The 21,606-nt window shown below is 40.9% G+C and overlaps 1 protein-coding gene across 1 annotated transcript in view; it reads left to right on the top strand.

The window, feature by feature from the left end:
• Positions 1–1,568: 1,568 nt before the first annotated feature.
• The window catches only part of LOC309552578 (protein piccolo-like), a gene marked incomplete at its 3' end in the record, with an annotated part of 87,919 nt that continues 67,881 nt past the window's right edge, over positions 1,569–21,606 (top strand). The window contains exon 1 of the mRNA XM_082253526.1: positions 1,569–2,862. Within this exon, the coding sequence (XP_082109652.1) occupies positions 1,576–2,862 (1,287 nt within the window). The 5' untranslated portion in view covers positions 1,569–1,575. The remainder of the gene's footprint in view (positions 2,863–21,606) is intronic.

Below are 21,606 nucleotides of genomic sequence, written 5' to 3' on the forward strand. Positions count from 1 at the left end.
TGTTTTATGCTACATAAAGCGTATTTTGATTGGTTTGCGCAAAAGTTATCGCGTTTACTAACAAAGGGAAAGGTTTTTGTCATTTTGTTGATTTTTTTTAACGCGTAATGGCGGCGATCTGTGATTTTTTTTGCGGTACTGCGACATTGCGGCGGACAGATCGGACCCTTGACTGACATTTTTGACACTTTTGGGGTTACCAGTGACATTTCTACAGTAATCAGTGCTATACATATGCACTGTTACTGTAAAATTACACTGGCAGTGAAGGGGTTAACTTTTTTGAGAGGGAGGGGTTATGTGTGTCCCTAGGGGCGTGATTCTAACTGTGATTGGCTGTGGCTTGAGGTATAGGAACAGTGATCAACGGTCCTACATAGTAGAACCGTATGATCACTGTTTCTACACAGGGGTGAATGACAGGCGGCTTGTTTCAAACAGCCGCCTGCCTTTCTCCCTCTTCACCGACGATCGCCGAGTGACCGGCGGACCCGATGTCACACGCGCGGGGGGTCCGTGACTGCACGGGAGCGGGAGCGCGCCTCCGGGGGCGCGCGCTTGCTCCCTAGACCCTCACAGGCTAGCGACGTAGTACTACATCGCTCTGCCTGTGAGGGGCTGACTGCCGACATAAATAATCGTGCGGCAATCGGCAAGTGGTTAATTGATTCCTGTCTCCGGAGGAGGAATCTCATCAAATGGGACACATACAGCACTAAAATCCTGACAGAGGTTTTACCTCTTTACTCTTCACTATTAAAATAAAAAAATAAAAAATTGAGATGAAGTTTGACTTTAAACTTTTAGCAGAATAAAAACTTGAACCACAGAGTACAGAGAGGAATCAAGCATATGACACTTCCAGAAGGGTCCGATGCTAAACATTCTTTAGCCACTTTAGCCCTTCAAGAAAATGAAAACCAGTAACATGGTTACATTTTGGCTACAAGGTTAATATTATTTTATTTATTGAGAACCATTGGTTTCAAGTTTTTATGCTGAAGACATGGTCACTTTAACACACATTTCCCATGCCTTCCAAACATCTCTTCAGTTCCTATGCATGTTCCATCAACAACTCATTACCTCCCCATAGTTTGTGCTTAAGCAATTCTTCAACCCTCATTTGCTCTTTTTATCTCAATATTTGGACCTAACTTTTGGAGAACTTTCATATGGATGCAAAAGCACACACAGAAAATGGAAGTATGCTACCATCTCTTATATTTTGGGAATTCTGATAAGATCTCTGGACCTTCTGCCTAAAAGAGCTGTTATTAAAATGAACTCACCCCCTATTTGTTTGTTTTAAACAGCAGAGAAAGTACCATGATACATAAACTTACATGGCTGGGTGTGGTACAGCCAGAAATAATAGAAAAAAAAAATCTCACTACATTATTTACTAGTACGCATAAATATTTATGAAGTCAGTTGGAGATTCATCTAATCACTCCTGAGAAGTCCGTTTTGAAATAGGCTTTAAAGAAAAATAAATGATATAGTTATTTAAAAAAGTAAATTTAGGTTTATACTAATATGTTTATTTTTCTCTTTTACCACAGGAGTCAAAACATGGACACTTCTCAATCACCAAGACAACCGAGTAAACCACCTGATCCAGGGCCAACTGGTCTAAGTAAAAGTAGGACTGTAGATGCTTTCAAAACAGAAACAAGAACACAACCACCTGGTCGAAGTCCTTCGACTCTGAGCTTGAAAGAGCCTAGAACAAGGCCCGATGCAAAAGAGGAACAGAAGACTGGGATGATGAGTGGTTTTCTGTCAGACAGTAATCCAATAAGCATGGTGTCCTCTGTAGTTACCAAGTTTAATCCATTTGATACGAAGCCTGATTCTGCAGCCCACAATGAAGATTTAGTTAAGAAACAAAAGGAAAGAGAGCATGAAAATAAGGAGCACCTTATAGGAATTAATAAACCCGGACCTCAACCACAGAGGTCCCCGGTACATGGGCCACAACCTCAAGGACATGTTAAACCCACAATACCTGCTCAAGAACACCCAACTAAATCTACACAACAGCAGTCTGAGACAAAAATAGCATCTTCACAACAGAGTCCTGCAAGGACGTCAGCACGGGTGTCAGATGCCACAAAACCACTTTCACACACTCCTATCCTCAAAGAACCTTTGCCTGAAACTGTAAAGCCTATGAAACCTTTAGTTCAAGAGCCAAAACATTCTACCTCATTGTCCCAAGTTCAAGGATCTAAAAGAGAACCAGAGATACAGGATCATTCTGCTAAAACATCACTTCAAAGTATAGAAAAGCAGAGTTTGCAACAATCACAGCTTTCTAAACAATCTACGGATATGTCAAAAATGCCACAACAGATATCAGAACATGAAAAGCAACCTACACAGACTCATGGTACTGCCAAACCTAGTGCACCACAATCTGGACCTGTAAAACCACAGCCACACCCAGTGGTTGCTGCTTCAAGTACTCAGCAGCAGGCAACTTCTGTGAAACAACCTCCACATCAGACAGGTCTCCTAAAACAAAGTCCTGTGACACAGCAACAAAAACAGCAACCACCACCTATGTCAACAACTAAACAAACTTCCCAGAAGCCAGAGCCTATCACTAAAAAGCCTGCCATGGTAAAAGAACAACCACCACATACAGAGGTTTCTGAGATGAAGGCAGAATCTAAGAAACCACAGGATGATAAAATGCAGATGTCTAAGGGAGAAGCAAAGCAGTTTTGTCCTCTTTGTAAGACAACAGAACTCTTGTTGGGCTGTAAAGAAAAGCCCAATTTTAATACTTGCACCCAGTGTAAAACTGTTGTATGCAGCTTGTGTGGTTTCAATCCTAATCCACATATAACTGAGGTAAGTGATTAACCAAGTGTTCTTAATAGTTATTCAATGCATGTGAAGGAAAAAACAATGTTTGCTACTAAAGAAAGGCATACCTACCCATCACCTGCCCAGTAAAGGGCATAAACCAATTCCAATAAACAACAAGTGTTGATGGACTACCATGGACAGCAACTATGTAAAATACATACAGTACGGTAAGCATACAATTAGCAATAATATCTAAAAAAAATTATATATATATATATATATATATATATAAACCATATACAGTATGAGTATTGGGGATCTCTGTGAGATAGGTTTGAATGGGGATGGGCATACCTGTATTTTTTTAAGTTTTATATAATAGATGATTCTATTGTGGGAACATGCCTGTTGTCAATATTCTTGCTTTTTTGAAATATTATTGCTAATTTGTATACTTAACTTACTGCGTGTATTTTACATAGCTACTTCTCTTACAGTGTATAAAAAGAAATTTGTTGGAATTAGGTGAAGGCAAAAACAGGTTTATGAATATAAAGAGTGTTACTTGAAAAAGAGATAAAGAGTGTCTTTGTTTAGTTGTAATCACTAAAATTATTTCTTTAATGAGAATTTCAAAATGGGTTCTATGCTCCTCTATCATCGTTCATACCATTGCCTACTAATACACCATTAGTTGAGGGCTCCTGTAAGTAGTGTGGCAGGGTGTGCCTATGCCAGATGATAGACACAGAGGTACATCTTCCCCACCTCTCCCAGCAGTTGTTGCTGCTAGGAAAATTTTGCAATCCTTGGGATGATGCCACAGGGTTAAAAAATGAAATATTTAAGAAAAAGAGAAAGGTAACAGCTAGATTCTTTTTGAACACCTAACATGGAATAAAGAGAAGTGTTTGGGTATGTTTAAATTGGGAACCTAAACTTCAGCTTTACAATTACAGTATGAAGAAATTATTTTTTGTTTCAGTGATATTTATTAAATTTTACAATAGATAAAAGGAGTAAATAGAGGTTCACATCATAACAGAACAATGCTTTGTAGTTATCAACCTATTAACATGTCATTAAGTAGATGACAATAGTGTAGCACTCCAAGAGCAAAAATAAAACAAAACACAAACAAACAAATCTTCCTATACAACAATATTGTTGTCGACAAGAGAAAGAAGTGAGAATGCGATTAGTTGTAGTTTTCTAGTCTTGTCAGACAGTAACATAGCAGGGCAAGGGTTATCCAAGGGCTCATCACTGAAGATTTGGTGATAACAATAATCAGGACGAGTGAGCCTATTCACGTTGAGCTTCCAGATTTAAACAAGCTATATGACTATGCCAGCTTAGTGAAAAAATCAACGATGCAAGGAGATGGAGTCCTTAGATATTCATCAATATTTGTTATGTGAGAGATTGGTGTATGTATGTGTATGTACAGTATGTGGTAATGATTTTTATGGGTTAGATTTCCTGAGGTATACAGAGGGTGGAGGCAAGCATTGGGAGTATAGGGGGGAAGACTTTTAGGATAGTTAGAAGGGAGAGAGAAAATTGTGGGTGAAGGAGGGTTGAAGATTTTCCTGGCTGGAGGCTGGAGGCTGAGGTGAAGAGAGGGCTCCCCTTGCGGCTGAGTGCAGAGTACCCCTGAAGGTGGTGACAGAGGATGCTATGCCCAAAGATGCATGGGTTGCCTGAAGGTGAAGCTGCCTGATGAAGCCAAATGCGGGGACACCCACGGTAGAGAAGATGGACTCAGCCAATGGTTCTCTGGAGGTACTGGCGGGTCTTGACAGTTGGATATGCAAGAGCAAGGTCAAAAGCCAGGCCGAGGGTCAAACACTGGATGTCAATCAGGAACAGGGGCAGGTAGAGTAGCCGAATTAAAGCCAGGGTCAAACACAGAAAGACAATTTGGAAAAGACAGGAGCAGGTCCGTGAAGCAAGCCGGGTTCAGAGCCAGGATAGGAGCCAGAGCAGGTCAAGGATAAGCTGCGTCAGTAACTGGTAAACAAACAGAAGCACTAGGCATAGGAACACAGGATACTAGCTGAAGATAATCCAGCAATTTATGATAGCCACTGCTGTCTTTCTATAAGCCAGTGAACACTGGCAATTAGCACGTTCTGCGTACGCCAATGTGCCATTACGTATGATTACTCGCCATTGCGTGCCTTTCGCTAATACACATGTACGAATTAGCATGGCCATATTGGGCATTGGCATATTTTGGCCAGTTCTTCTCGGACTTCTTCCCTGACATTCTCTCAGTCCTGGTCTGAAAGGTCTATCTCCAGTTCCTGTTCCCATTTGCGACTAGGTAAATTTGATTTAGGGTCACGGTCAGGAAAAAATGTGTAATAGATGTCAGAGAATAAATTCCTTTGAGGTTCTGTCAAAGTCGAGTCTTGAAGGGCGTATATTGGGGCGCCCATTCAGGAAGGAGTTGGGGTCTCCTTAGGAAATGCCAGATCTGTGCTTATGTCCAGAACGGAAAATAGTGGTTTGTGGTTAGAGAAGTAAGAGAGGATAACGACAAGAACCGTCCTTTGTTGAAAAACTGCTCTGCATGTACTGTTGGGTAAGGCCAGTTATCAGTGAGAAAAGGAGTCTGTCATGCCCAGCAAGAATTCTGGGTTATGTCGAAGTGGGGTAAGCGGACCTGGCGAAGATAAGATCTTGTATTTACAATAGGCATCGTGGAAAACAAGTAAGGTGTTTAGTATTAAAGGGTGTATTTTGCAGGATAGAGGGATGTGTTTGGTATCCATCCAATAGGTCTGGTGGAGAGGTGGGATAGACATAGCTTGTTCTAGTTGCACCCAGGTTTCAAATTGTGAATGTATGTTCCACTTTACTACCCTTGCCAACTGGCACGCCAGATATTTTTTTTATATCCAGAAGACCAATGCCTCCATTCAATTTCGGGATTGTTAATGCATGGTAGTTCAGCCTAGGTCTGGATTTCTGAATTGCGGCTGTCCCGAACCATAAAAACAGACCTTTGAACCAAGATTTTATATCTTTTCATATTTTCTGAAGAATCAGAAGATAGTTTTTAGCATACAGATCTGATAGTTTAGCAAGTAATTGGATACCAAGATAAGTTATCGCGTCTTGGTTCCACTTAAGTGGGAAATTAGATTGGCATTGTCTAAGTGTATCCTGGGACAGAGAAATATTAAGAGCATGTGATTTTGAGAAATTAATTTGTACGTTTGTCATGTATTTAAAGGAGGCAAAGTGCTCAAGAGGGTTAGGGATAGTGATGAGAGGTTCTGAAAGGAAAAGGAGGACGTTGTCTGCAAAAGCAGCCAATTTGTGAGTTTGTTTGGCAGTCATGATGCCTTTAATGTCTGGGTTCATTCTAATTCGACGTAGCAGGGGATCAAGGTTTAGGACAAAAATAAGGGGGGGGGATAAAGGACATCCCTGACGTGTGTCGTTGGAGATTAAGAAGGCATTTGATAGGTGGCCTTTAACTCGCACTTTCGCGGTGGGAGTGGAATAGAGAGCTTGAATTAAAAGTGTAGCGTTCAATCCTGAAGGCCTATTGCTTTGGAGTTTCGGTCATAAAGTCCTAGGCCACTCTGTTAAATGCCTTCTCTGCGTCCAGCGAAAGCAGAAAGCCAGGTTTGTGGGTTGATGTGAGCCAGTGTTGGATGTTGATCGCTGTAAGGGTATTTTCCCTTGCTTTCCTGCAATGAATCCCACTTGATGGAGGGAAATCAGTTTGGGTAGTAAGGGTATTAGGCGGTTGGCTAGGGTTTTAGCAAAAAACTTTAGATCCACATTTAGTAGCGAGATTGGTCTATAATTAGTAACTAATGTGGGGTCTTTTCCTGGTTTGAGGATAACCGTTATATGTGCTGTGAGCAGATCACGAGATGATTGGTTGGGAGATAATAAGGAGTTAGAGGCTGTTAGGAAGTGGGAAACAAGAGAATTCATGAATGTTTTGTAATAGCCTGCCCATAGGTTGTCCAGACCTAGACTTTTTCCTGGCTTCATTTGTTTGAGTGCAGTTCTTCTTGAAACTTGAGTCCTCTTCTCAAAGAAGTCATTCTAGGTCTAGTGCTTCAGTGTTGGAAATCAGTTTTGGACTGTGTTTTTTCTGAAATTCCTTGACTGTTGGCATTCTGGGTGAGTCCTTTTTGGTAGGATGTGAGTCAGAATGGTTGTACAGTTGTGAGAAGTAGCGAACAAATTGATTGGCAAGTGAGTTTGAGCCCAGTAGGGTCTGTAAGGAAATGGATTGTCGTTGCTGCTTTCTTAGCTCATAGAGCCCTGGCTAAGAGCTTGCCTGATTTGTTTCAAATTCATAAAAGAGCTTTTAAGTTAGAATAGTTACATGTTATCTTTATGCCAAGCTCTTCTAGGAGGTCTGCTCTGGCTTGAATTTCTTGTAAAGTGTTAGCTGCATGCGATCGCTTATGTGTTTGCTCTAGTGAGTGGATCTGTGTGGTCAGTTCTGTGATGCGTCTTTGCCTTTCTCATTTGTGTCTAGCAGCTGAAATTAGTATACCCCTAATTACACATTTGTGTGCTTCCCATTGCACTAATGGGGATAGAATGTGGGATTTATTCTCTGTAAAGTATTGTTCGAGTCGCTTTGTAATATCATTTATAATGGTAGCGTCTGTAGTAGGGGTCTAATCTCAAAGTTTGGAGGCTGGTAGGAGCAGTAGAAATTGTTAAGGATATTGAGATAGCATGGTGGTCTGATATGAACTTCGGATCTATAGATATTTGGTGCAGCATTGGCAGATCTCTTTGGGAGATGAATAAGTAGTCGAGTCTAGAGAAATGTTGGTGTGGGGATGAGAAAATGGTGAAATCCCTACCGTTAGGGTTCAGGGTGCACCAAGAGTCATGTAATGAGAGCTCTCAGAGTTGTTCTTTGATGGCTCGTAGGGCTTTAAACGGCATGGGGGCTGAACCATTGGATGTGTCTTGTAGGGGGTTTAGGGCGACATTAAAGTCACCCCCTAGTATCAAAATGCTTTCATGGAAAGTTTGCATTATATCTCGAAAAAATTTGACTTGGTGGTGGTTTGGCACATAAATGTTCAATAGGGTCATGGGCTTACCCAAATAGGATCCCTTTAGAAAGATGTATCCGCCTTCCTTGTCTGCTAGGGTATCTGACAGTTGGAATGGGCAATGTTTGGTTATAAGAATAGATACACCTTTAGTCTTGGATTCATGATTGGTGGTGTGATACACCCTAGGATAGTGGATATTCGTGCGTTTAGGGATAGAGTTTATACGAATGTGTGTCTCGTGGAGAAACACAATGTTGGCATTATTTCTCCGCATTGTGAAAAGAAGTTGGGAGAGCTTCTTAGGAAGGTTGAGGCAGCGAGTATTGAGTGAGATCATTTTTGGAGAAGGAAAAGAGTTTTGGGGTGGTGAATGAGTCGTTTTGGTATTCTGTGGACCTTCGATTTAAAGACAAAAGGCGGGAGTAGTTGGAAATTTCAAGACTGCAATCAGGAGACTAGAGAGCAGGCAGGTAGGGTGTGAAAGGGAGAGATGGAAAATAAGGGGTAGGTCGGGGATATGTGTGGTAAAAATGGGTGGTAGGTGTGAGAGACAAAAAAGGGAGTGAAAATAAACTCTAGTGTGAGAAACCGGCATTGGGAGAGAGCCTGCTCACTAATCCGGGTAGCTAGAAAGCCGTTTTGGTAGCGTGGCCAGTGATGTACAGTGTTACTGGTAGGAAAGAAAGATTTGATGGGTGGGTAGCAAAAAGAGACAGATGCACCGTCTACCACTCTATGGGGGTCGGTTTGGTTGAAGAATAGGTTAGTGTAAACATGTGATTCCGCCAGGCAGACAGCCAATAAGGGCTCAAAGATAAGTGTTTATAGAGGTTATGCTGGAGAAGGCGCATGGGTGGGAGTTTCAAATTATGTGTTTGGGTATTCATCGGTTGGGGATCCATCATTTGTAGGGGAGAAGTGAAGGTGTGTCAACCAGGGAGATGCAGGCTAGAGGGTTTAACAGCTTATTCAGTGCAAACTGTGAGTATGTAAAGAGGAGGGAAGGTGTAATGTAGTATAACCATTAGGACCGTGCTGGCTTCATATATCAACATCATCTAAGATAATGTATAACATCCAAAGTCTATTAACCTTGTATCAGAAAGTCCAAAGAGTATCCTGATGAAACATGTGGTTAACAGAGATTGGCTGTCAGAATGTCAATGGGCAAATGGTAGGTGGGGTCCACTTCTATCCCCGCTTTATAAAGGGGAGAGAAGGGACCATTTCAAGCCTGAGATATGTAGGTGGGAAAAGATGGGCTTAAAGATGTGGATCTTGGTTTTATGAAGTCTACGTAAGCTTAGGGAATAAGCAGGGGTATGTATGAGGTGGGGATAAGTCAGGTAGCTTGACTTTTGAAGCAGAAAGGGAGTTGCTTTTAACAGTGTATAAGCTAGGGTGGTCATAAACGAGGTTAGTGTTCTGACAGCGTGATCTCTTAGACTCAGCTGTTTCTGAAGTCTTTTAGTTCCGGATGTGTAGTGGTGCCTATCCGTGTAGCGTAGGCTAGGATAAATTGTCTCACTCTAGTAGCCACATGGAGCAATATCGCTGCCAGTAGCCAAGTATCATTCGGTTGTTGAGAGATGTAGCAATAAGCATCAGGGCTGTCTTTGAATGTTAGAGTAGTAAGATCAATCATTTGTGGTGTGAGGTAGTAGGGATGGGACTCCCTTCACTTACAAGTTCTCATTTTCTGTTGAAAGTCTGATGGGGGGCATTACATATTTCCTCTTATTTATGGGCATCTGAGGTGATCACATTCACTTAGGAGGCGATCGTCTATCATGCATATAGTGGTATCGGTCTAAATTACATATGCATGTTTGCAGGGTTTTTATTCCTATGCACTCCATGAGACTGTCAGCTCTAAATGTAGAAAGGGGTTCTTCATTGAACTAGAAATGTCTTGCATTGATTAGTATACAAATAAGTGGGCTAATAAAGGGGCTAGAGGGGAAAATCTTGCTAATGAAACCGTAAATCATCTAGTTCTCACTTTCGGCAGGAAGCGAAAGGGGTGACTCCCAGGATCTGAGCAGTTACCCTGCTGATTATGCTAATGAATATTGATCTTCTGAGCTCAGGATGTGCTATTGCATGTTAGAATAAATTAAGCAAATTGTGTCAGGTGTACTCAGTTTGACTTGATTTCTACCTGAGGTGAGATTGTCGTGTCGCATTTGTTCGGGTGGATTCAGATCCCATTCTGTGAGTCACCCCATCCGCTGGATAAGACAAAGTTATACAAGGAGATATATTGTTATTACTAGAAACATTAAGGAAGACAAATATAGTAAAATGTGCTCCGGAAGTAGGATGGAGATAAAGGCTGCATGGCACACAGGGGGTTAGGAGGTTGTCCAACAGTACAGACAATTTCTGAGTCTTTATAGAATGTTGGCTCACTTGTATAAAGAACAGCCCACTCCTTCTGTGCTATGTAGTGGACACCAGTATTCTTGACCGAAAATTCTGTCATGACCTATAAAGCGTGAGGCAGACTCCCAGGGTTTTAGGTGTGTATGCAGGGAGTAAAGGGGCATGGCTAATAATTTAAGTTATGCTCATTTTTTTTTCCCCAATGAAATTTAGATCTTGTATTTCTCGCCCTCTAGAACACAGAGTCCCAAGTGAGCGGGGATATTTATCAGAAGAGGTGAGCTTCACCGGTAGGAGGGCATACAGGCTCTAGAACTTTCTGTCAGAGAAAGAAGCGAATGGTAGGGTAATGTCTGATGGCCTTATGGAAAGGGGTAGGATCAAATGCAGATTCTAGCGAAGATTTGCTGCTCAGCCTAATGAGACATCAGGGGAATACAGAAATAGAAATAATTTAAAAAAACAGTGAGAAATGCTGATACCTATCCAAAGTGATTGTAGTGGATTCAGGGACCAACTAGACATCTCGCAGTGCTCTACTTGGCTGGGAGCTTTCTTAGGGCTTGAGTATTGAGGGTGGCCCTGCATGTTCATGTGAAGTCTCGTTTCAGACGGTGACTGGTGTCTGCGATACCTCAGATCTTGCGCTTCCATAGGCTCTTCTCTGGAAGGTAGGGATCTCATGGCCGGTGTGCGGAATTCAGTGTACCAATTCGGGACTTTAACTAGAGGTATGTCTAGGGTCTCGCAGAACCATTGAAGATCTTCTGGAACTCTCAGTGTAGCCGATTGTTGCTGCTAGACAGAACGGGAATTTCCATCTATAATGAATCCCTCTGGTGCGAAGAATCTCCAGCAGGGGGTGGAGATCTCTTCGATGTTGGAGGGTGATGGAAGAGAGGTCTTGGTATATTCATATGTCATAGCCACCATGGGAGATCTGGATCCTGTTGCGGGCTTTACAGGGGGTTCTCTTCTTTCAGGCGGTAGTTGATCAGACAGCACACCACATTTCGCAGGAAGTCTTAATCTCTGCCTCGCGGCCTTAAGGCCTGATGTATGCGCTCCATTTTAATTGCAGTGGTGGGGGGGTCTGTCTAGTAGATTGTTTAACAGGCCTGTCACTGTAGGCAGTAATTGGTCCGAGTCGATTGATTAAGGGAGACCTTTCAGCCTGAGATTTTGTCTTCTCCCACGATTGTCCAGGTCTTCAATGTGTCTCCGTAGATTACGCATTTGGATGGTGTGAGAGTGTACCTTCTGGTGGATGTGCCAGATGGCTGTGTGTTGCTGGGCTGCCGTCTCTTCAACCTCCTGCACTCTGCCTCCCAGGGCCTGTATGTCTTGCCTCAGATCTGTGATGGCTGCTGAGATAATGCCTTTGATATCCGCCACTATTGTGTGGAAATAATTCAAGCTCAGGAGTTGCTGTGAGCCGGATCCCTCATGATGGCGGGCATGTAGCTGGAAGATGGGATTGTTTTTCTGAAACCATGTGACTTTATTGGTTCTCAAATAAATAATTATCAGTTGGCCAGTTAAAACCTAGGAAAACACAAAAAAAAAACTAATTTCAGTTAATTACATTAGCTGCAAACTATACATTTTAACCTGTAGAAAGCTTTTTAACTAATTACCACATATTTCATGTGTGTAATGTTTAACAGCTGATCTGGCAACCTAACCCCTGTCTATTTCCAGTAAAGTTATTGCAGTGTTTTGCTCTAAACTCCTTTTAGCATTTTTGCTAATTAAACCTGGCTTTTCCCTTAAATTGTGCTTCATCAAACAACTGTATTGTAACAAAGCTTCCATTATAATGATTACCAACTTACAGACTATTTGCCCTGTACATTTATTTTGGTTAAATAATATTTGTTCATTTAAATGCATAAAGAGATGGTTTCTTTAATTTTAATAATAATTAAATTATTGCTGGCATCAGGTTTTCCTGGAATACCCTGGCTACAGAGAAAGTGGTCACTTTCAGTTTGCATAATACCTAAGACCCCTTTATCTTTTGCTTTGTTGGCTTGCTTTGCTGTCATTTATTCTTGTGATTTTTCTCTACCTCCCTTACCTACCTCTAGATTTTTTATCTCATGTTCTTTTTATTCCGTCAGTACACTTAACTTGCAATGAAGGCTACATATATACATGATGTAGAGGTGATGTACAATTACAGATTACTCAGAACACCCATATGTGCATGTTTATCTGACCTATGGAGGATACGGTGGGAGTAATAAGACATTCCTATAGTCAGCTTATCTCAGGGGATAGAGTAGCTACAGGCCAATAAAACCTAACTTGTCAATTTTCCCCTAACAACAGTTATCTAGGATTGTATGAAGAAGGTGCATAATTGTGATAAGCCACCTGTACTTTGCCGATTAACCCTTTCACTGCCAGGTCCATACAGTGTACAAACCTACAGCACTGCTTCCAGCTGGCCAGGTCTGTACACCGTACGAAACCTACATTCCTCCTCTACTATAAGCTCATGGTTACTTCAGTGAAAGTAGATAGTAAACAATGTGTACTATGTCTGTTTGTGAATAAATTGGAGTCTCCATGCAAACTTTCATCCATCCATCTACAGGGAAACTCAGGCTGCAGAGAAAGGGACAGTCTCAAAAAAGAGACATTAGGGGTCTCTCCAACCCCCCCCCCCCCCAAAAAAAAAAAAATAAAGAGTAAAAAAAAAACTAGTAAGGGTAGATTTAGACATGCATCTAAAATTCCTTCATTTGGATCGTGCTCCTGCCCCCCCCCCAAATTTTTTTTTAAAAAAATAATAAAAATAAAAATGTACCTGTAAAATTCAATGAAATTGTAAAAAAAAAATGCAATTGTAAAAGAAATGAAAATAAAAAACCTGGAAAGGATAGCTTTAGGCATGTGTCTACATCTCTCATGCATCTGAAGTTCAATCCAGGTTCAGATGGCGCTCCAGTGGCTACTGACAGGTGGTGATAAAGCATGTTGACGCCTCCTCGCCACCTGTTTTAACCCCATTTTTGACGGCAAAAGCATTGCAACCGTGTGCATTGCACGCAGTTGCAGGACGTTTGTGGTGCTTCCCCATTGACTTGAATGTGTATCATTCAGAAGGCTGCATCACTACAAGTCGAGTCAACTTTGCAGTGGGAGCAAAGCGAAGCATCACGGCCACAGCATTTAAAAACCCCCATCCATTCGCTGCCCATTGCAGTCTAAGAGGGGTTGGTTGGCGGGTGGCAGAAATGCAGCTCAGACATGCATTTTTGCTGCCCCCCAACTGCAAGTATAAGCAAGGCCTAAGGGTTCATTCACGTGGGTCATACTACAATGAGGCCATGTTTAGCTGCACAAGGATGCACAGGTGTTATGTGCATCTCCATGCAGGATGTCCTATTGATGTCAATTAGGACATAGCAGCTGCGCAGGAATGCATACAGTTGGTGTTCTGTGCCTTCCTGCGCAGGAAGTCCCATCCATATAAATTTGGATGCAGTGGATGTTTCCAACTTGACATCCACTTTGGTGCATGTCTCTGAACTCACACTGTCTGCGTTTGGGGCCATGACCCTACACCCACACAGATGTCAGATCTGTCCTTGCAGCCGCTGTGTCCCAACAGACACAAATAGGACTGCCTGGCACAGGGATGCTCAGAAGACCTATGCATCCCTGTGCAGGTAAACACGGCCCTCCATTGGCGTATGCTTTAGTATACCCCATGTCAACGAGGCCTTAGTAGGAATTTATCAAGAGTTTTGTAATGTATGCTGTGCTTATGTGTGCAAATAGGTATTTTAGTGTTTTTTTTTTTTTGTTTTTTTTTTAATAGCGATTTGATAAACATTTGCACAAATATTGCATGGCCATAAAAATTAATAGGACCTTCTTTTTATTCTACTGGTCATGTGCTTTCAGAAAAAGTAAGGTTGGGGTGGGGGGTCTTTTACAAAATCTGAAAGCTGTAAATTAAAAATTGAAATCTCCAGATTTTAAGAGAAATGTTTGCGAATGTTTGATTTTCACCATTTTGCTAATAAGCACAATTTAAAATTTACAAGTATTTGTTATTTATTAACTCAATACAGGTTTAGCTTTTATATTTAAAAGGAATTTAGCTGACATTTTGTAAAATTTGCTCTGTTTGTACCTGCTAATAATGATTTTAGTGTATTTTTAGAGAAAATGTTGTTTCATAAACCTTTGCGCAGGGCCTTCTTTTCATCCTACTGGTCATGTGCTTTCAGAAAATATATGATTCGCGGGTCTTTTACAAACTCTGAAAGCTGTAAGTGAAAAGTATAACCTCCAGATTTTTGGAGAAATTTGGATATTTACATTTTTGTGTATGTTTGATTTTCACCACTTTGCAAAAAGGTGCAATAAAAAATATACAAATATTTGTTATTTATTAACTCAATACAGGTTAAGCTTTTATATTGAGCAGGAATTTTGTAAAAATTATTTGCTGTGTTTTTATCTACTTCTAATAATTAGAGTGTAATTTCAGCTAAAATATTGCTTTGATAAACATTTGCGCATATATCATGGGGCCTCAAAAATCAGTAGCACCTTCTTTTTGTTCTACTGATCATGTACTTTCAGAAAATATATGGTTTGTGGGGTCTTTAACAAATGCTGAAAGCTGTGAGTGAAAAATAATAAAGCAATGGAAAAATTGCAAAAAATAGTCCAGCCTGCTGAGTTTAAAAGTGGAGCGCAGGGCCTGGCAGTGAAATGGTTAAGGGAAATGTAACAGATTCATAAAATAATCCATAACCCCACTGTGGCTTACATTCTATTTTGTCCCTTAAATTCCAATATGCCTTAGATGTGAAGTTGAACTTCTCTTAACCAGTTTATCTCTAGAGAAAATATTTTTTATTTATTGCACAAATTAAAAATCTACATTTTGGGCTATAAAATTACTTAAACACTTCCTGTCTACCTGACATATATGTGGCTTCTCGGTGTGTGGCTTCTCGCATATATGTACCCCTAGAGAACATGATCCCAACACAGTAACGAACAGGTACTGGAAAGCTCCTGATGCATGCCTGCAATCAGGTGCTTTCTAATCATGTGAACTCTGTGGCTGCCAATCACAGCAGTCATGTGATCAGAAAGCCCGCCTCTGCCTCCCGACATTTAGATCCACTTAAAGAGCTGGGAGGCGGCAGCAAGAAGGGGATAAAACTCACAGAACATAATATATTATCTGAAAGCAGAGGCCTTGTAGAATAAAAAGATGGTGTTTGCAATTTTTTATGTTACACACTATTGTAACATTGTATACTGTTTATCAAACACATATTTTCAGGAAAGAATATACTAAAACGTGTTTATTTTTTTAACATTAATCAGTTTATTAAAAAGTTATAAAAAGAAGTTACAAGGTCTGCAAGGGACGACAATAGGTGACAAAAAAAAAAAAAAAGAATCCGAAAATGAACCAGGGGTTCCAAGTTTTGTGGAAACATTAGACCCTGTGCTTGGGCCAAAGTTTCTTCCATTTTACAGATCAGAGACACTCTGTGTAGCCACTCCTGTATAGAGGGGATTCGGGTGGAAATCCACAATGTCGGTATGATCAACTTTAGCTGCATTTAGTAGATGCCTCGATCAGGAATTTAGGTATTTTTTAATTGGAAAATTGGAGATGTGGAGCAAGCAGCAAGCTGCATCTAATTTCAATTTTGTTTCTGTAATTTGATAAATTATGTATCTAACCTTGGCCCAGTATGAGGACAGAGCAGGACAATGCCACCAGATATGGAGGAGAGTACATTTGTCAGTCTGACACCGCCAGCATATGTCAGGGGTGCTCAGTGACAATCTTGTCAGGTTTTACGTACCACTGGGTGAGTCATTTATACGCTGTCTCCTGCATTCTCATACTCAAGGAGCAATTGTGTGCTCTCATTGTTTGTCAATAATATCTAAATTTAGATCCTTTGACCAACTCATCTTGAACTTGTCTGAAGTGGAGATTGCGGCTTTTTGTAGCCATGAGTAGGAGACTGAAATGGTTCTTTCTAGAACATTCCCCTTTAGGCAGACCGAATCCAAAACAGTAAGACATCTTGTAAAATTGCCTTTCCTTGAGCTATCTGTGATGTAGCTATGTATCTGTCTATATGTCCAAAAGTTTAGATGCGGAGTGTTCAGGTTTAGTGTCAAAGTTTCAAGTTTTTATATGGCCATCTGAAAAACAATTCCCAGCAAGAGGAGGTATTTTTGAGTTAGGTGATCCAAGATACAGTTGTTGAAACCAGGGGGGGGGGATCAGGGTTATCTCTCAAGAGGGTGAGGGGCTCATATTTGTTAAAACAGTCTTGAGCCTGGTTAGGTTGTGAAAGACTGCTAAGGCGGTTCCAATTAGAGGATAGCATTTAAGCATCTGTGTGTAACTAGGCCACGGGATCTATGGCAAGAGCCTAAGGGGGATTGGACTCTCACCAAACTCCATGCCGCCCCCCCAAGCCATGAGAAATGTTTGTTATGCCGTGTCTTTTAAGTCTTGTTCAGTGTTTTTAAGGAGTTATGGGAAATTGCAATGAAATAGTATGGGCATCAGCCATATCCCTAAATATTTGACTGAAGATTTCCACTTAGAGGGACAATTGTCTCGGGTCCTTTTAAGTGTTGTGTTGGAGAGGGAGATATTCATTGCCTCCAATTTTAAGTAATTTATCTTTAAATTTGAGACATATCTGTAAATTGCAAATGTTTGCATTAAAATGGAAATTGTTATATGTGGGTTGGTCAGGTAGAATAATAAGTGGTCAGCATAAGCCGCTATTTTAAATTCTTTGTTTAATGCCCAGAATCCCTGAATTGAGCTGTCAGCATTCATTCCTCTGATAAATGGCTCAAGAGATAGAATAAATAGGAGGGGAGAAAGCGAGCACCCCTGTCTAGTTCTGTTGGTTATGATGACTCGCTACGATAAGTTGCCATTACCTTCAACTTTGATGATAGGTTATTATAAAGGGCTGATATCCAGGCAATCCTATGCAAACCCAGTTTCCAACATATAATCCCAAGCTACTCGATCAAAGGCCTTCTCAGCGTCCATAGACAGGAGAAGGCCCTCAATCTTTTGTTAATGAACTATGTGGATCAGGTTGAGTGATTTGGTAACGTTATCCTTAGCTTCCCTGCCTGGCATATAGCCAGCTTGTTCAGGGCCTATTATGTCATGCAATAGGGGTCACAATCTGGTGGCTAGGATTTTCGCCAATAGCTTCACATCTAGGTTTAAGAGGAAAATAGGCCTGTAACTGGCAGAATCTGAGGGGGTCTTTGTTTGGTTTGGGGATTACTGTGATGAATGCGGCTAAAAAGTCAGGAGGAACTGTTTCGACAATGCGTTCGGAGCTTTCATGAGAGGTTATGTGAAAATTGACGACAGAGTCTTGTAAAAGATGGATGTGAAGCCATCTGGGTCTCACTCCATCTGGGTTAATGGGTCTTTCTATGTGGGCAATATCTGCCTCATTCAGTGTGGGTAAGGAGCTTTTAGATAAGTAGTCTTGAATAATGTTAATTCTGTCGCCAAGTAGATTTGCTGGTCTATGTTGTTTTGGGAGAATGCATAGTTTTGTGTAATATGTGTGAAAGTATTGTTTTGTTTAGTAATTTTACCCGTGGTGATGTCTAATTTCCCTTCATGGTTTTTAATGCCCATTATGTTATGATTAGTCTTGTGTTCTTTTAAGTCTCTGGCTAAAAATTTACCAGCCTTATCTCCAGACTCGAAAAAATTGTTTTTCCGATAAAATAATATGCGCTTGGCCTTAGTTTCTAGTAGTTGCTGGAGGTTTTTCCTAGCTAGCTGTTAGTAAATTTTGGGCATGTTGAATAGCCAGGGATTGTTTATGTACTAATTCCAGTTTGAAAATGTTGTCGGTAAGCAATTTAATTTACCTTCCTCTGTTTCATTTACATTGGCTCCCCATTTTGATCAGTTTACCTCTGATGGTGGGTTTGTGTGCTTCCCAGACCATTAAGGGATCACTATCTGGTGATTAATTTCCTTAAAAAAGGTGGTTAGGAGATCTAATATTTTGGCAAGTAGCGTGGGGTGTGTTATTAAAAAAGAGTATAGTCTCCAAGAGTTTATCTCCAAGTTTTAGGCTTGGGAAAATTTGTAGTTTAGTCTATGGATAAGGATATAGAGGAATGGTCTGACATAGATTGAATGCCGATATGGGCTTCTGTAACTGTTAGAATGTCTCTTTGGGTAATAAAAAGATAATCAATAGGTGAGTATCAATTATGGGGGTTGGAAAAAAGGGTATAGACCTTATCTTCAGGGTGTAGGAAGTGCAACACATCTATTAGTTTTAGGGATTGTAAAAGGATTTTATAGTCACACAAGTTTTACCATTTGAAGTGTCTAGGTCAGGGTACAGAGGAATGTTAAAAGCCCCTCCCAAAATGATACAGCCAGATGCAAAACTTGATAGTGCCTTAATAATACGATTACAAAGGGTAATGTGGGATGAGTTTGGAAAATAGACATTAGCCAATGTGATTGGATTTCCTTCATATGATCCTTTAATAAAAACCTACCTTCAGGATCAATCATTTGGTCTTTCAGTTCAAAGGTGGCTTCTTTGCTGATCGGTATCAAAACTCTGTTCAATGTTGATGCATTATTAGTGGAATGATAAGCCCTTGTGTAGAAGGAGTCAGTCAGCCTAGGGGAATTATGTGTTTTAAAGTGTATCTCTTGTAGAAAGACAAAAGCGGCCTACCTTTTTTGAGTTCTCTTAGGAATGGCATGCATTTTTCTGGGATATTCAAACCCTTGATGTTGTGCAAGACCACTGTGGGGCTGCTTCTCAGAGAGGAGTATGCCATTCTGGATACGTTTTTGGATCAACAGTTAAAGTAGGTTGAAAACTGGATATGAGTTTCTCGATCGGAGGTGCTGTCTCTAGTAGTAGATGACACTAAAAAGACAATGTTTATTAACAAGAAAAGAGAGATGTAAGGTAGAGAAAGGGAGAAGAGGGGAAAGGGATAGGAAGGTATTGAAAGCACATCTTTAGAAATAAGTTAATATCTCTAAGATTTTAGATAAGTGCTCTGCAATATATAAATAAAATACAACACCGGAAGTCACTTTTTGGGGGAAATGGGAGGAGCTGGTCAGAGTGAACAGCACTACGAAGGAGTAATTACATTAATAACTATGAATAACTCACTAAGTATGGGCAATAATGACTCACAGCCCTAAATATTCAAAATAAAAGCTGGTAGATTTGTCCTGTCCTCTCTGTACGCCCCATGGGCGTCACAACTAAAGTGAAAATAGACTATAGGTTCTTAAACACAGTCCAGGCCTTAGTACTGCCTAAGGATTACTCAGGTTGGTTACATAGGGGACAGAGTCGGTCATAGAAAAGTTCTCCTTTGTTTGAACAAGTATTGATTAGGAGAGTAGAGGTCAGCTGAGCCAGGGGCCGTTTCAGACAAACATCCATGCATTATTGACCAAGTAATTAAAACATTTGTTAAAATGGAAGGAAGGAAGTCATGTTTCAAAGTGAATCAGAGAAAAAGATTGATGTGTGAGCGAGAAAACAAGAGCAAGGAGACATATTGTAAGCGTCTCTCAACAGCTTTCTCAGAAATAGGTTGAGTCAGTTCCTGATGTGACAGGTTGTCATCTCGGATAATCATAGATGAATAAAGTGAACATAACATTTGGTTAAATGAGGAAGGTGTTCAGGCATCATCATGGCCTCTTTAGGATTGAGGTCTGGAGATTGGTGTTGAACCTCCTGGGCGGGAGTGCTTCATCTTTTTGGTATGATGCTTGTCTGGAGAGGTAAATGGGGAGTATTGTGGACTTCTCTCCCTTGGTGTCAGTAGGAATTCTGGGTACCATTCTCATAGCTCAACTTGGCCAAGTTGTAGCGTGTCACAAAACTCAGGTAATTCACTTGGTAAGCAAAGGAGGTGTTTTCTTTCATTGTGGGATATGCATAAAGTGAAAGAAAATCACCAGGTATATTTCAAATCTTTCTCTCACACCTTGCCTAGTAAAGGGTGTAATGCTCTGTGTTTTTTTAGTGTGATCTGTGACAAGTCCTGGAATAGCATTATAGTCTCTCCATTAAAGATAATTGGGTCATTACGATGGGCTTTCCATAGAATGTCTTCTTTTGATGCAAAGTTTTGTAGGCAGCAAATTATATCACGTGGGGATGCAGTGTCAGGGCCTCTCGCTCTCAGAACTCTATGAGCTCTAACAAACTCAATCTCCATTTCTTCTGGTCTCTCTAACAGGCTATTGAATATTCTCTGGAGAGCGGGGATGATTTGGTCAGCTTCATCTGATTCTGGGATTTCCCTGACCTTATGTTGTTACGCATGCCCCGATTGTCCAAATCTTCCAAATGCCTGTTTATCTCAGCATGTTTCCCAGCTGCTTCCACTGAAGCTAGTTTCTCAGTAAGGACAAGCAGATTGGATTTTAAATCTCTGATGGCCACTGAGAAAGTGGATTTTATGTCAGCAGCAAAACCTGACATGTCTGTATATGTACAGTAAGTGGGTGGTCTGCAAGTAAGTTCTCCCTACTCACGTCCTCTGAGGCTGATTGAGACTCCTCTCTGAACTCGTCTATCTACCAGGATGGTGCCATCTTGCTTCCAGCCATGCTACTGTGGGCCGACTGTTGTGGCTGGAATAAATCCAATATGTTCTACGTAGATGAAGCAGCCAGGGAGCTATGGTTGTGGGGATGGTTCTGTCTGCCCATAATCGAGGCAGAGAAGAGCTGGAATCAGGCACTAGGGCTGTGAGTCTGCCGGAGCTCCTTCAGTGTGCTTCTATCCATGCTGCCTGTCTAGCCACACCCCTACAAAAACAAAATTTTAGTGCAAATATATTGCAATGTCCTAGTCAAGTCTTAATTTGTATGCGCCCGTTATTTTGCAAAAAAAAAAAAAACTATGGTGCCCAAAATTCTCCATTTTTGCAGCTCATTAGTTTAGAATTAACCAGGAATTATTGTTTTTTCTTTGATGTTTGCAAAGGAACCTTACATTATGATTTTTTATTGTAGTTTTTTTTATTTGTTTACTTGTTATTTTTGTTTAACATTATTTCTCACACAAAGGAGCTAATCATGCTTGATTAGCTGCTTTCCTGGCTGTAGCAGCCCAGATCATGCTTGATTAGCTGCTTTCCTCGCTGTAGCAGTCGGCGAATGAAAGCCCTGAAACTGGGAATTACTCAGAGCTTGACATTTACAGCTTCATTACCAGCAGAGGAGATCAGGGGAAACATTGTCACGGGAACAGTTTTTTGTGGTCCTTGGCTCCCAGGG

Source organism: Pelophylax lessonae (genome assembly GCF_965119305.1).
Source record: "Pelophylax lessonae genome assembly, chromosome: 4".
Lineage (NCBI taxonomy): Eukaryota > Metazoa > Chordata > Amphibia > Anura > Ranidae > Pelophylax > Pelophylax lessonae.